We start from the raw sequence: 16,052 nt of genomic DNA on the forward strand, positions 1-16,052 counted from the left end.
TGAGATTTGGTTTTTGGGGTGACTTCCGGTGCTTCGCAAGCCCATTTTCTTATTATAGGCCTACACACACCTCATTATTTTATTTCTCTTTTCAAACAAAAATAATCATTGCTTTTAGCTGCTTAGAAAAGGTTAGAATATTCAATATTGTTTTTTCACTTTTTCTTTTCAGATAAATAATAATAAGACATTAAGATCCATTAAAAATAATTTTTTTTAAAATAAATTATTTGTTAGAATAAAATTGAATTTTTTTTAGGTATTTATATTATTTATGAAGAATAGATTTGAGAAATTTTTTTTTCATATTTGAGTTTTCCAATAAAATTTTATTTATGAAAATAATTGAAATTATTTTTAAAAATCTATTTTTAATTAAGATATCATTTAAATGCATTTTTTTGTTTTTTGTTTTTTTTTACCCCTCAAGGTAATCTAATTGATTAAAGTGAACATTGGAAGTGTGTGAGTTGTCCTAATAAATGACACATGGTTCTCGATTTGAATCATATCATAAAGGAAGAATAAATTTGAGAAAATTGTTTTTTATATTTGAGTTTTCCAATAAAATTTTATTCATAAAATAATTAAAATTATTTTTAAAAATTAAAAACTCTTAGATATTGTTTAAATACATTTCTTGTGTGTTTTTTTTAACGTAATCCAATTGATGAAAATGAACATTAAAAGTGTGAATGGTTCTAATAAATGATACATGGTTTTAGGTTTGAATCCTGTTATTTGTGAAACCCTAAATTTATTGCATTGATTGTGATGAGATGGTCAACATTGCAAGGTTTTGGTCTCCATGGAGAGTTAAGGGTTTGGCCATGGAAGATTCCTCGGTTTAAAAATAAAAAATAAAAAAATACATTTTTTGTTTTATGTTTTTGCAAATGGAAAATGATAACAATGTCTATGCAAAATATAAAAACACTTTGAAACTAATCCTACCCTAAAAAGATAAAAATTATTCATGAATTGCTTAAAAAATTGAGGTATCAAAAAAAATTTACTACATTAAATTTTAAAAATAATTTTTAAGGAGAAAAGATAAGTTCCTACTTTATATACAAGATTTATTATATAAAATATAAAAATGATTATTAAAAAGAAATTGAATGAAAAAGAGGCTAGGATTTTTGAAATCTTGATTATTTCCAAGGATGGGGAATCCATGGAGCAAATGCATAAGGGTGTTTGGAAGTTGGAAAAGGTGTAATCCAAACTTGAAGACACATGGGCGACTTTATTGATACAGAAGCATATGGATATGGTAATGTAGGCGTGAAATGTGTAGTGAATTGAGGAGACAATTCCCCCTAATTCAGGGGAATACTTTTAGATCTCTTAATAGAATAGAAATTGAAAAGGGAATATTACAAGGCAGTATAGAAGGGAAGGGAATGGATAAATGTGGAGGGTGAGCATCATGGAGAGTGAGTTGTGTTTGGGTCCCTTTTGCCCACAGTGATGATGCTAACTGATGACTTGATTTCATGGCACCACACACAGCCATGCCAGCCATTTGCTTTTGTTTTTGCATGCCCATTTGGACCCACATCCACTCCTCTAATCATTCAACCACTCTCCCCCTTTCCTCCAAATCTACCATAAGCCCTTTGCCTCTTTCCCATGGTTGATTTATGTTATATACCACTTCCAACTTCCAAGTGAAACATGAAAGGGCAAATTTAAGATTGGATACAAAGGCCTTGTTTGGATTGATGTCTCAGAAAACATTTTTTTTGTATTCAACCAACTTAAAATACTGAAAAATAACTTCATATCGTCTATATAAATATAGGGGCATTGTGTACTTAGCATTTAACATCCTTCATCAGTATTAAAGTACATAATGAAGTCACTTGCATATTGCATATCATTAAAAGGCCTTGGTAATAACAAAAAAAGTCACCCCGGGTATAGATACAATTTGTTTTGAAATTTTCTCATATACTTCAACTCAAATTCAGTTCAGGAATCTGAAATTCTATTAGCAGCTTGTGCTTCTTTTGCAACAAGTATTTCAGTCTGGGTTCAGGCCAGATACTTTAACAAGGCTCAGGGTGAATATTGGACCACAATGGCCCAGACTCAAACCATCTAGACTGAGATTTCACTCTTTGGCCGGGTTGAAAATCACCTGTTTCATGCTCAAAGTAGATTTCTGGCAGAGACAATACACTTTGGGTTGCAGAAAAGCTATTCCTCACAGGAAAGCACCCGTCACGATGAGTTACTCTTTATCAAAGTTCAAAAGCTCAGGGGACCATTGAGTTGTAGCTCAGCAGTGAAGGGTGGGTTAGGCTAAGGGTGAGGTCCCAGAGTTGATTCAAAAAGCCGAAGAGCGTCTGTTATCACAAAAGGAAACATGAAACCTGAGAGTTGCTTTCATTTCCCCTGAGTAAAGGTCAGGTGATAGAGACAATTATCATAATTCATTTTATGAAACCAATTATTTCTCATTTCAAAGACAACATTACAGTGATGAACAGGAACTAATGTATATGAAACAATAATCTAGAAAATACTAGAGTAATGAACAAAACTGGTATGTTAAAAAAATAAAACTAAGCTAATGGACACATAAAATTAGCGACACTACTGAAAGCACCGAAATCTTTCTTCTCAGTTGTCTTGTTAAACTCTTACCTCATGTTCTTGAGTTTAATTTGGCTCGTCGCTCTTCATATGATGCTGTAACCAGTTGAACCAATAATAAGAGTTAGAAACCTTATTAGGTGTTGACATAAAATGTAGGAGATGACAAAACTTGGAGAAAGAGAGGAAAAAAACAGAAGAAGGAAATGCTGTAAGTGGGGGTTTTTATAAAAATGAAATACTAGAACTGATTTCACAACTTTTTTTTAAAAAAGCATGGGTAGTCTCATCCAGCTAGCAAGCTGCTTAACTACCAAAGGAAAAATAAACAAGGAAAAAATGAACCTCTGTATGCAAGGAAAATTATGCATCTAGCACTTCTGTTTGTTTTGACAGAAGTAATATATCCTTTATGACTATGGACAGCTGATAGCAATGATGTGAAATGCGTGCACTCCTCATTGTCATTTTCAAAGTTCAACACAAGTTCTAGAAATAACTTACGTAAATTTACTTACTAAGAAAAAATATTCTGATTTTTGGAGGAAGTTTTTCTTGTATAATGGACAAAGGATTACTAGACTTTGCTTTGCAATGTATACACTTCCAAAGGTAAATTTCAATAACAAATAGATAATATATATACACACACACATACATACATACATAGATTAACATTGAGGTTAGAATGAATAGTTCAAAACAAGTCTTTTCATGCATCCAATCATTTATTGAGAATAAAAAGCCATCAATAGAAACCCATCTTGTGAGCTCTCCCTAAATTTAAATTCTGTGGCTTGTATTTTTATACGCACAACATCATCACACCAAAACCCATATTTGAGTCCTACAATCAAAATTTTAGGTCCCCACTCATTAGAAGCTTACGTCTCTCTTGAAGTTTCACACGCCATATTCAAATTTAGTTTTACGGCTTGTGTGATCAAACAGAGATAGTTTTGGAGCTCAATTTTAATGATGAGGCTGATGAATGGAACTCATCCTAATTGTGCTTGAGGAAAGAGCTTGTGAGAAAATAAAGGTACCCTCATAATAGTCCTGCCATTAATTAAAAACTCCCACCAATTCCATATGAATAACATTCAAGCAACCAAGGGTTCCCATCTTATATCATGAAATAAATTTGCTAGTAAATATATTTAAAATGTGTATGGTATTGTAGGACTCACGCTCAGTTGGCCGTGACATTAGATCAATATGAGCAGCCTCCTTCTTGATGGTTCCATTATTTAGTGAATTCTGTTCTGAAGATTCAAAGGTGGCCTCATCAGTTAAGAATATAAACAAGCAGAGAGAAGTAAATGGAAAGAAGAATGATATGAAGGATTATTACTTTCGGCACTATTTGCTGAAGGCAAACAGGATAGCAGAGCCTCATGAAAGATTGCAGCTTGGAGCTGGTAAGTTAGGCACTCATTTTCCAAGTGCATGCGTAAAGCTTGGCTAGCATCTATGCATAACAAAGTAAAGCTTTCAGAAGAAATTCAATATTGCATGTAAAACCATACAGCAATCAGCCAGCATATAATGTAATAGAAAAATAGGATGCGAAAACAAGTGTATGAACTGCCCAAATTCAAACAGGCTCATTCTGATATCATTTACTATGAAATTCCAATCAGGAATCAAGTTTGTTTTACTTAGACAACCTGACTTGCATTTTCATTTTAGTAAGACGACTGCTGACATATTGAATAACTATGCCAAATTAGATGCGCAGTTATTTGGCAACAATATAAAAGTAAAATAACAGATATACAATGATTTTTGTAGATTCGAAAAATTGACAGAACCATAATTTCCAGAGTCCAAAACAAATAAAGTAAAACAAGCAAAGGTCTATTTCGCTACACTAATAGTAAAAAATGATACAGATGCCAGGTGCAGGAAGCAAAAGGAGGAGGGGGGGAGGGGGGGGAGGGGTGGTGGTGGTGGGGGGTGGAGCACTGTTGTGGTGCCATAAAAATGCTAAATTCACCAAATTTGATCCCCTCTTGATATTTAAAGCAGAACCATAACAAAAAGTCTCATTTTTTTTTCTTGATTAAGTCAAGTTATTTCATATGCTTCTGTGATTATTAATATATGAAATGGTGTTTGTCATGTCTTATAGACAAGATTTATTGAGTGTAGTGCAAGGCAATTTAAATGTTTGAAGAAACAAAAAGTTTAAAACAGATCCAGCTTTGCACCTGTGATTGAAGTACCTGATGAACAAATAAACTTGAGACCTTCAAATTCACAGGATTGAAGAACCAATGGAATCTCAGGGGCCATGACATATTGAGGTTTTCTTGATGTCCTTTCTGTATCCAATAATGCATCTACCACCTACACGCATAAAAACCAGATATGAGTTCCTTCCAAATTGTAGAAGTAGAAGATCTACGGGCAAAAGTCACTTTCCAAGAGATGGAAATTAGGTTTCCTCTAAGCAAAGGAACCATTTTTAATAGTACTTAAAAGATGCAGCTGAAGGGGCCTGCAAGCAAGAAGCTATGGCCCATTAGTTGGTAAATGATTTTGAGTTTTCCTATGCCAATTTTTTAACTTATAAACTTCCTTTTATTGATTGTTGTTTCAGGAGTGACTAAGCATTGAAAACACAACCATTTTCAGCCACAAACATGGAATGCCATTATTTAATTTATCAAACCTTTTGAAACTTCTGATGCACATAGCATAAAGATGACTCATGAATATATAGCAATAAATAGTCAGCACAAAGCAACATGCAAGAGGATTCATCTTCTAATGTCCCATCTAAAAGACCTGATAAAAAACATTAATTGTAAATTTTAGTTCGACTGTTAGAATATCATTTCTTAATGGGTATGGCCATATCAGAAGATTTCAGGTGCATGTGTAAGCTACATGCACTCTGTTGAATGAAGTTCTTGCCACCTCCATTCATCTCATCTGTCTATGTGTGCCTGCCCAACAAAGAAACATGCAATGTGGTGACAACAAACTGTTATTACCCATCCTTTTGGTTTTCTTGATCCCCTTGTAGATGTTTCTTTTTATAATTTATGAGTATGCCTGCTATGGTCTTGGACAAAATAAAATAAGCTGTAAAATTCAAAGTCGCTGGTTTTGCGTACATTGAATTCCTTCCCTGGGTGAAAAGAGTCTCACAGAAACAAAATCTAGAAAACAAGCAGTTATAAGGATTTCTGGTACGCACATCAGGGGATTCAAGACCTTGGCCAATCATAAATAGTACAGCAACCATGCACCGGACCTGGTGCCATAGGAAAGCACTGCCTTTAATTTTTATTGCCCAAAGTTGATTTCCATCATATCTGCAGATAATTTTGAATTTTTTACAAAAATTTTGCAGAATTCTGTACAAGAAAAATAAATAGACAATTCTCTTTTTCCTCTTACATTAAGAAGCTACTCTGCCAAAAATAAGTTACCCAAAATATGTGGCAAAATTAACAAACACAATTATACACAAATTGAGCAGAAAGGGATACATCAAAATACCCCTAAGGCCAGGTTTTAGAATTTAGACAACAAATATATCAACTAAACTATATATCCTGAATCACACTGTAAAGATACAATTGGGTTTCTTACAAAGATATGATAAAGAAGTTCTACACAAGAATAGTTAGGACAAACAAATGTAATTTTCCGTAAAAGCATATGCATGTTAAAGTATAATAGTATGAACTCCTATTTTAGCAATAATCATGAAGTAATAGAACATTTTCTTTTAGTAATATGCTGATATGAATACTCAATCAAGACCATTTTACCACAAAATGAGCCATATAAAGGCACCTAATACCCTCTATCTCTTCCCTCACAAGCAATCCAACATCTAATTACATTCCCCCAAGCTAGATAAGTAATACAGTTGAATAACTACATTTATTACAAACTTGAGCATCCATAATACATTCTTAGCTATATCTATCAATATATATCCATAAGCAAGTACGAATATATGCATGTATTAGTGTATAAAGTACATATTCAATCTTAAACTCTAGGGAGACTAATCCTGTGAACTCTGATTAGGAATTGGATAATCGCAATTTATATGTTCTTTGCTTCATGTTCATGTTCCATTGGAACAAAAAAATGGTTGCATGATCTTTTCAACAAAAAAATCAAATTTGGTTACAGTTCATGCCAAATACAAGTTTGGCTTCAGATTGGATTTTCGGTTCAGTATAGTAGCCTTGTTCCTGATTTTCAATCATGTAAGCCTAGGCTTCTATTCAACATAACTCCACTGATGCTACTTAATCAGTTAATCTTGAACCTGGAGACTAAAGAAGTTACACCATAATGAATATAGAGCCTAAATTTTCTACATCTTCCACATTACACAGACACGTTTACAGTAAGACACACATAGATGTGCACACACAGATATATATACATTTAAGTTTGGAAAAAAAAAATGGACCTAAAGAGAAACAGCAAAATTCAACTAAGCAAATCTCTATTGGACCATTTTGGCTCAGCTACCCAAATCCTTGCAATTTTTCTCTGTCTAATACAGGCAGAGAACTGTTTCAACAATCAATATCTCTCGTCATTTCACTTTCTTGCTCCAAGAATTGAATTGTCAACAGTTAAAAGGAGGCATTTTCTTACTTTTATTCTAATGGTACACTTTTGATGTGCCTTTCTTGTTTCTACAATGTTATACACTTCCCATGAATCTACAGCCATCATTAGTGTTCATTAGCTATGATAAATAATAATAATCATAATAACAATAATAAAAACGTGCAATCATCAGTATTCATTGGCTATGACTATACTGTCTCAGGGAAAAACAAGAAAAAAATGTCATATAAATAAGGTTTCTCCATGCTAGGTTACTTTTCAAATGAAGCCCTTTTGGGGGGTCTTATTATTGGTAAAGGAATCACTAATTTGTGATTTCCTTTTCTAGCAGGGAACTTGGTCAACTATATATATATATATATAATTCATAGCCAATAACATAATGTGATTATAGTGTTATGCATTTATGTCATCCCCAAATGTAGATGCAGTTCTTGCTGAATCACAATAAATCTTCTAGTGCACACATTAGTTTTCTCAATTACTTCATCACCTTTTCTTGGTGAGGGTGCATTTTTGGGTGAACCAACATTGGTATTAGAGCTTTCTCTCATTCTATTCAGAGCTGCAAAATAATTTTTTGTTGTAGGTGGATTCAACTGGTTTCCTGTCAAGTTGCATTTGACCACATTGGTCATGAACCATAAGGTTTTAATGAACATTTATATGGGGTAATTTTTCAAGGAAACTTCTTTGGGGTTTAAATGTTGGGAAGAAATTACTAATTTGTGTGATAAGGAATTTAGTTCCAAACTTGGTATATAATGTGATTCTTTGTCCAACAAAGAATTTGGTTGCGAACTTGGTATGTCTCTCAGCCATCAATGAGAGGCTCACTAGAGTGAGACGAGTGTCTGAGGATTAGTAAAGAGGCAAGGAGGAGAACAGAAGAGCATCATGAGCAAGGAAATAAGGTTATATTTCATGGATTAGGCACCAAGAACAAGGAATGGGGTTTTATTTCAGGGCATGGTTCTTATTATGGAACTTCCGGACAAAATAACATAAGATGCAGTCAAATAACAGAAGAGCAAGCAGTAAAACAATTTAGACGTTAAAAATTATAAAGCTTGGTGTCATCAGTCAGGATCAATGAAGGATATTTGCTAATTCAAACAAGTAATGGGACAGAAAATTTGTTTACTAATGTCAACCTATTATTGGTAGGAGCAATTTCAAATGAAATGATATGTCGTCTGTAGTTGTGAACATTCACTGCATCCATCTTACAGAAATTTCGGAAGTCATGTTCCCCAAGAAATTTCTTACCAGCACTCTCCATTGCCTGGTGAAGCACAAACCAAAGAAAAGGGAGTTTTTCAGCCTTCTACCTTTTCAGTGTGAGCAGTACTTTAATGGGTTGACAAAATATTAAACCATAGGAAAGGGGAAAAAAAATTTCCTACCAATATATTCAGATTTCCTCTCCAGAAAAAGTACTTATATTCTCTGCTCAAACAGCTAAACCTGCACTTGTTAAGAAAGCATTAGATTACACTAAACTGAGTGAAAGTAAGTGTGATAACTGAGCAATTGAAATTCCTATCAAGCCATTGAACTGACCACACTAAAAACAAAGCACTTGGCCACAATTCTGCCACTACGGAACTAAACATGTGCATAAAAAAAGAACCATACAACCAAAGATCATTTTTAGCAGCCAAATTTCATGAGCTTTAAAATACCAGGGAGAACCATTGGATCCACAAACTTTTAAGAGGTTAAAGATCTTGATTAAGTGTTTTACCAGAAAGATCATGATGAAGCATTTTCAAATAAGATTAGGAAGGTCAAAAACCATCCATAATCCATGACTAGAAAAGTTACTCTGGTATGCCAACTTCAAATTTCTTAGATTTCAACAAATTCTTACAAGCCAGTTTAAACTCCCTTCAAATCAAGTCTGTTGTGATTACTACCAATATATATATATATATAGATATATATATATATATATATATATATAGATATATATATATAGATATATATATAAGGAAAAAAAAAACTGGCAACAGAACTGATTTAAAACTTTGTCAACAATAACTTGAGTCATGAAAAGATCCAAAAGAATACAGGCCATATTGATGAATGGCTTCTGGTTGTCCACTCTTTATCATTCACTAAGAAATTCTGACAAAAAATAGACTTTGGACAGAAAATAACATATATAGGATCTAACCCTTAAAGGGACCCCCCTTTCTCCCTCACCCCCCAGCCCCCCCTTTTTTTTTTCACTTCAATTAATTTTGAGGGGGAAAAACGTTATAAAAGAACTGAGTCCTTTTGGCAAAACCTGGATAGACATACAACTTGATCATCATTGTTAGATCCAAAAGGGGAAAAAAAAAGAGGACAGGGAAATATTGTAAAGATAGACAAACCTTGCATGGAAACCAATTGGAACAGGACACCAGCCCATAACTCGAATATCTTTAGGAAGGACTCTATTGAGTACCCTCACATAATCAATTTCTCCTTCTAATAAAAGAAAAAATTAGAACAAAAATAAGCATGTGTGTTCAAGATGATCATATACTAAATCACTTGAAATTCCATCTGCAGAGATGCAAATGATTCAAATAAAGGCTAATTTTAATAATTTACACATTCTTACGTGTCAAACTATTTCAAACAAGTCAGGAAACCTACTATTTTCTACCTTAATTACATGGCTAGTTCCCTGTTACTTGTGTTGTTTTAATGCATCCCTCTCTCCCCCCTTTCAGCACAAAGCTCAAGCTTCTTGCATTCAAATGATTCATGCCTTCAGACAAAAAGATATGTTTTCAAGAAAAGGTTAGATACAGGAGCTAGGGTGGAGGTCAACAATTTTTTGCTCTTGTTTTATCGAGTCCTGTAGGGACCAGAGGGTAAGAAGTTTTGGTAGAAGGAGTTTTTTCATAGGGAAATCCTATCAAATTTCTTTCTTTTTGTATGAACAACACTTTTAAATAGGATTCTAACTATTTATAATTGGGTGAAAAATGTTGCGTGTGAGGAGAAAAAGGAGACAGTGAATTGTCTTTCAGTAAATACTAGATGGGTCTCCTTTCCAACCTGGTAGTAAGTAAATGGGCAATGCTGATGGTGCTGGTTTAACTTTCCATGGTTGGAAAGGAAGGTTTGTGAAACTGAGTGATTGGTACAGTATGAAAGGCAGGGCCCTTATGTATGATGCTGACTATTTGGAGGAAATAAACTAACATTTAGAGTGGGCTTTCTCTACCTAAATTAAAATGAGTTTCATCATATTCTCTATTTCATTATGTTTCAGGGGTGGATGATAATGAATGGGGATCTTCACTGACCTTTGTTGACCAGTTTTGGCTTTCTTTCAACACTATGATGGTGCGGCCAGTTTGGTATTACTGCATCTTTTAAGAAAATCACCTTTATCTGTGGTAGATCAATCAGTTAGTACCAAAAGCTACTAACTATTTGCTAAACTATGGTCTTAAAAATGTTGTAAGTTTCAAAAATAATATTTGAGTGTATAGTAAATTGGATTATTAACTTGCTGTGGACATGTATAACAACCAAAATAGAGGTGTTAAAAGTTTCAACAGTTTCCTTCATTTCAATACAAAAATCAACTTTTAATTAAAGAATTCATGCCATTATTTAAAAACCAATTATTACAATAATATTTTCATTTTTATTTTTGAAAAGGAATATTATAATATTTTCATCTTTACTTTTAAAAAGGAATACTCTCTCTCTCTCTCTCTTTTTTTTTTTTTAATGGAATTCAAGCATATTCATAATAATGGGTTCTTTTCTTTTACATTTTACAATAAGTAGTAAAAATTACAGATCCCAAAAGACTATATCATAGAGTAGAAAAGGATCAGAAAAGAAAAGTATGAGAAGAAAACGTTAAAGGAAATTCTTTGAAGACAAAATAGACAATTTAAAATAAAATACCCAAATTCTTGGAAAATCACCTTTGAAAAGTTACCTTTTCAATGTACTCAAAACCGTTTTTAAAGTATGTTGTATTATTTATGAATCACTTTTTATTTTCTTTATCACACAGGTCAGTGGCTTAAAATATTATTAAAAAGGTGATTTTGAGGGGTCTAAAATCAACCCCACGTGGTCTTGGCCTTGTAGAATTTGCATGTACTCAGATTATGCCTCCTTTTTATTGACACTTAACAGTGGATTTTTCAATTATAAATAAAATATGCTTTGTAACTATTGCCCTGTACTTGGTCATATGGTTATCTCAAGATTCTTAATCCATGAAGTTGATCAGCTGATAATGAAGAAGGGAAATCAAATCCTCACTGTGACTTGTACTTATACTAATATGAGGACCATTTCATTAGTTACCATTCCATTGTAAATAGCATTTTTTCCCTACATGATCTTATTTTACATCTATAAGCTTAATTAGTCTAAAATTACTATGAATCTCAGTTGAGATTAAGGTTGTATTGACTTCAGCATATTTTTATAAACATAACAAGCTAAATTTAGATAGTGCAGAGATTTTGGAAAACTGGAAGGAATTTCCTGGGGAATGGTATTAAGGAGGAGTTTACACATCAGTTGGTTGGGAACCAATTTATAGCCCCAACGAGGTTGGGAAAACTGGTTATCTGGTTAGGTACAGGCATGACCAAAGCCTTGGTAGGAAAGTTGTTAGGAGGGTTGAGAGGACTACATTGTTATTTAATGAAATTAAAGATATGAAAGTTTAAGGAAGTAGAAAACACAAGGAAGTAATGGGTGGTCAGAAGCTTCTTCTAATCATAGATCATCTCATAAGGAGGGCCTGGACTATAACAAAGTGTTGTTTGTGCAAGTCAAGTGAGGAATAAGCTAATCACAATCTCATCCATTGTGTGTGTATGTACGTTATGATCTTTACCACTTTCTTTGTCCACAGTGTGCCGTGTTGCCCCTTTCTATGAAGGATGAATTTTCTAGTTGATTGGAAGTTTGTTGGAAAAATTAGAAAGAGGGTATAAAGGATGGATCCTCTATGTTTGCTCTGGTTTATCTAGGAAGAGTGGGACATAGAGATTGAAGGACTAGAGCACTTGTGGTGTTGAAAGATTCTTTTCTCAAATAGCTTTGTTTGTGTAAATTTGTCTTTGTTGGATTTTGTAGATAATCTGAGCAGGAATTGAGGTTTGGGTATTGCTTTGTATTTTTTGTTTTTGTTTTTTTTTGTTTTTTGTTTTTGTTTTTTTTTTTTTTTTTTTTTTTGTTTTGTTGCTCCTTGGGTACTTCTTGGTGTATTAGGGTTACAGTCCTTCTTATTTAGGAACGACCTATTTATAATATTTACAATTTGCAATCAAAGAAAAGGACTTATTACCTCTCCCCCAAAAAACTAAGTGGGTTCCTCAGAAGAACTAATTGATTATAAGCTTTTTAATCATTAATTTAGATGAAAAATTGAATTAAGATGATGCCATTGTATTGTCTAAAAATAAAAACTGACAAACAACATGAATAGCAAAGCTCAATAGTATATATTAAAATTTTCAAAAAGAACAATTCAACAAACCATATTGTTCTTCTGGAACAACTTTCGTAGAATTTTCTTCCCTTGCACCAATTTCCTTAAGGTTTGATCGTAAAAATAGAGCAATCACCTACACCAAACATTCCTTGTGCTTTCAATGATTTGACAAGATGCTTCACAAATAGCCACTAGAGGCATATGGTGTTGTGCAATTACAATAAAATTAATCATATACAAGAACCATGAGATTTTTGTTAGACTTACTTGCATCAATGGAAAAGAGGAAAAAATCCACTAGTAGTGGTAAGCAACAACATAAACCCTTGATATTGTCTTTGTATTCTCTACAGTTCTAACAAAATGAGTGAAAATATCTAATCAAAAGAGAAAAGAAAGAGAGAGGGAAGAAAAAAAGGGAGAAAAAAAGAACTCTACCAAAAGATCAACTTTTAGAGCTGACCCTAAACCTTCATATTAGGCTTGTTGGGTAGCCTATATGGACCTTCCGCTATGCCTAGTAGTCCTAGCTCCTATGCCATCTAAAAGGGCTACTTTGCCCTTTAGGTATAAAAGTCTAGAAACATAAGAATGGAAGACAACTCACTAAAAACAGAAAAAACATGAAAACAAATGGAGGATATCACTAGATAACTTCAACCATGAAAATAATAAATGATGCCAATGAGGAACAACGTTGGAAATATCCTTTGAAGAATTACAAAAGAAGGGAAAATTTTGGTTCTAATGTCGAAGTCTTAATTTGGGACACTAATGACAATTTAAATTCATGTTGGACTACCATTTCATCGGTTTGTTAAGTTTCTATTTTAGTTAATGGTTAACTTTTTATCAAGTTTCTATTTCTTTTAGTCTTCTTATTATATTAGAAAAAGTTTCTTTTCATTTCTAAACAAAATTCATTCCCTATATCTATCTTTATTCCTGCAAGAAAAGATAAGGAATTAAGAATTTCTTCCTATTGTGGAAGGGTTATAAGAGTCCATGTATACCTATGTAATCTTTCAAATTCAAAAATAAAATTTTAGTAAAAATTTCAGCATCTTTCATGCTTCCTTTGAGGGTGTGATTTCCTTTTTCCTTAAGTGTGATTGCTTAGGAAACCCTAGGTGTGATTGTCTAGGAACCTATATGTGATTGCCAAGGATTACTTTTCTTTTTTCTGGCCATCTTTTATTTTCTTCCTCTTATCCTATAACACAAGAAAATCATGTAGTGCTGGAAATGTTAAGATCCTGCATTAGATGCCATCTTCAAATAGGTTTAAGAAGATGATTTCAAACAATACAAGTTTATGCCACCAAACTAGAACTTAGTTTTGTTCAAAATTATAGCTTCTTCAAAACTCAAACCTTTTTGCAAATAATTTCAATGAGGATGCCTGTTATCAGAAATAATAAATTTCAATAATGTATATAATTTTGATATTCATTTCTTTTCCTTGCAAAGTTCCACTAAGAACATAATGAAGAACCACATCACACCATATACATTGTTTTTACAAAGAAAGTTAGATGATGAATGAGTCTTGAGAAAATTACATTTGCATTTAATTTACATTTAGGTTGCATAATACATAGGATTTCAAAAGCATAATTTATATTATTGGTTTTGCATGCATTTTGAAAAAGTGCATAGCCTATGGTGATGGCAAATAGATTGAGGAAGGCGGTGGGGTTAATCGTTTCTAAGTCTCAGAAAACCTTTATTTATTTATTTTTTGATCAGAAACGAAGAAGATTATATTAATAAAAGAACAAATACAGGAGAGAAAAAAGAGACAATAGAAAGAGAAAAAAACCAAGGGAAGGATGAGAGGTCCTTCCTACACAAATACCAAGGAAAAACACCCAACAATAGTGTCAAAGGACAGCTTTGCTGTCCACACCTTCCTTATTTTAGCCCTCCACACCTTCCATATTTTAGCCCACACTTGCTGTCCACACTTCTTTCCTTAATTTAACCCACCCTTCTTTCCTTATTTTAGCCCACAATTGTTTCCTTATTTCTCCATTTATTATTCTGTACAGTTAGCATATATTATTTGACAGATTATAGTTTACATGTATAGGGCTAGAATCATGCTGGAATTTATTTGCTTTTATTTGCTTTCCATGTAAAGTATCCTTGTAAAGTCTATATATAATATACAAAACTCAAGGCCAAGGTATTCGGTCATTTACACAATATTTTGACATGGTATCAGAGCAAGGTTGCTAATTTTTCTTCCCTCAAATTCTTTTCTGTCTTTTCGGTTTCGGAGGTGCCTCTTGTGTCTTTTCAGTCAAGTCTGTGTTGATCCGTGCTGCACCCAACCACAACCATTTTTCTCAGTATTTCTGTGGTTGTTCAGTTTTCTTCTAGGATTTTTTTTTGGTCCATCCTTTTGTCTCGGGTTCTATTTATTTTCTATGGATTCCGCACCTCTGTGTGTTAAGTTTACAGGTACAAATTATTCTACCTGGGCATTTCAGTTTGAACTTTTTCTCAAGGGAAAAGACCTTTGGGGGTCATATTGATGGCATGGATGTTGAAAAACCATCCACTTTTGACAAATCTCAGGATGTTGGGTCTTCTCCTTCATGGGCTGTGCTTGATGCACGCATCATGTCTTGGCTTCTTGGTTCAGTGGAGCCTCATATTGTCACCCACTTGCGGCCCCATCGCTCCGCTCAATCTATGTGGGCTTATTTGAAGAAAGTTTATCATCAAGATAACGATGCTCGTCGCTTTCAATTAGAACATGCGATTGCCATGTTTCAACATGGTAGTCTTTCCATCCAGAACTACTACTCAGCATTTCTGACTCTTTGGCATGAATATGCTGATTTGGTTACAGCGGATGTTCCTATTACCGCTCTCTCAACTATTCAGACTATTCACGCGACTACCCAGCGTGATCAGTTTCTTATGAAACTACGTCCGGAATATGAATCTGTCCGCTCCTCTTTACTGAATAGATCTCCTGTTCCCTCTCTTGATATTTGTTTTGGTGAGTTACTTCGCGAAGAGCAACGCCTTAGTACTCAAGCTATTTTGGAGCAATCTCATGGTAGTTCCGGGACGACAACTGTAGCTTATGCAGCCCAAGGCCGCGGACCACCTATGCATTCTAAAAACTTGCAGTGTTTTGCTGCAAGGAATATGGCATATTGTTGCCACTGCCCTAAGAAGTTTGTTCTTATTGCAAGAAGAAGGGTCACATTATCAAAGAATGTCGTATTCGCCCCAGAATCGTCAAGCCCAAGCATTTCAGACTTCGGTTATATCCCTCTTGTAGCAACTTCTGCAACACACGACTCTCCTCAGCTGCGTGCTCTGTTCCTGCACCTCCTGC

General features: G+C 33.8%; 1 protein-coding gene across 2 annotated transcripts in view; it reads right to left on the reverse strand.

Annotated features, from left to right (window-relative positions):
- Positions 1-1,792: 1,792 nt before the first annotated feature.
- Positions 1,793-16,052, reverse strand: part of LOC117906817 (tRNA pseudouridine(38/39) synthase) — a 47,729-nt gene continuing 33,469 nt past the window's right edge. The window contains exons 7-16 of one of the 2 annotated variants that reach the window (XM_034820033.1): positions 12,740-12,827; positions 9,600-9,696; positions 8,625-8,685; positions 8,373-8,503; positions 5,813-5,930; positions 4,833-4,956; positions 3,959-4,075; positions 3,795-3,869; positions 2,656-2,700; positions 1,793-2,354 (exon numbers count right to left, since the gene is read on the reverse strand). In XM_034820033.1, coding sequence (XP_034675924.1) covers positions 2,657-2,700; positions 3,795-3,869; positions 3,959-4,075; positions 4,833-4,956; positions 5,813-5,930; positions 8,373-8,503; positions 8,625-8,685; positions 9,600-9,696; positions 12,740-12,827 — 855 coding nt within the window. In that variant the 3' untranslated portion in view covers positions 1,793-2,354; position 2,656. Of the gene's footprint in view, positions 2,355-2,655; positions 2,701-3,794; positions 3,870-3,958; positions 4,076-4,817; positions 4,957-5,812; positions 5,931-8,372; positions 8,504-8,624; positions 8,686-9,599; positions 9,697-12,739; positions 12,828-16,052 lie in introns of both variants that reach the window. The other variant, XM_034820032.1, reaches the window with a different exon arrangement.

The sequence above is a fragment of the Vitis riparia genome, chromosome 18 (genome assembly GCF_004353265.1).
Source record: "Vitis riparia cultivar Riparia Gloire de Montpellier isolate 1030 chromosome 18, EGFV_Vit.rip_1.0, whole genome shotgun sequence".
NCBI lineage: Eukaryota > Viridiplantae > Streptophyta > Magnoliopsida > Vitales > Vitaceae > Vitis > Vitis riparia.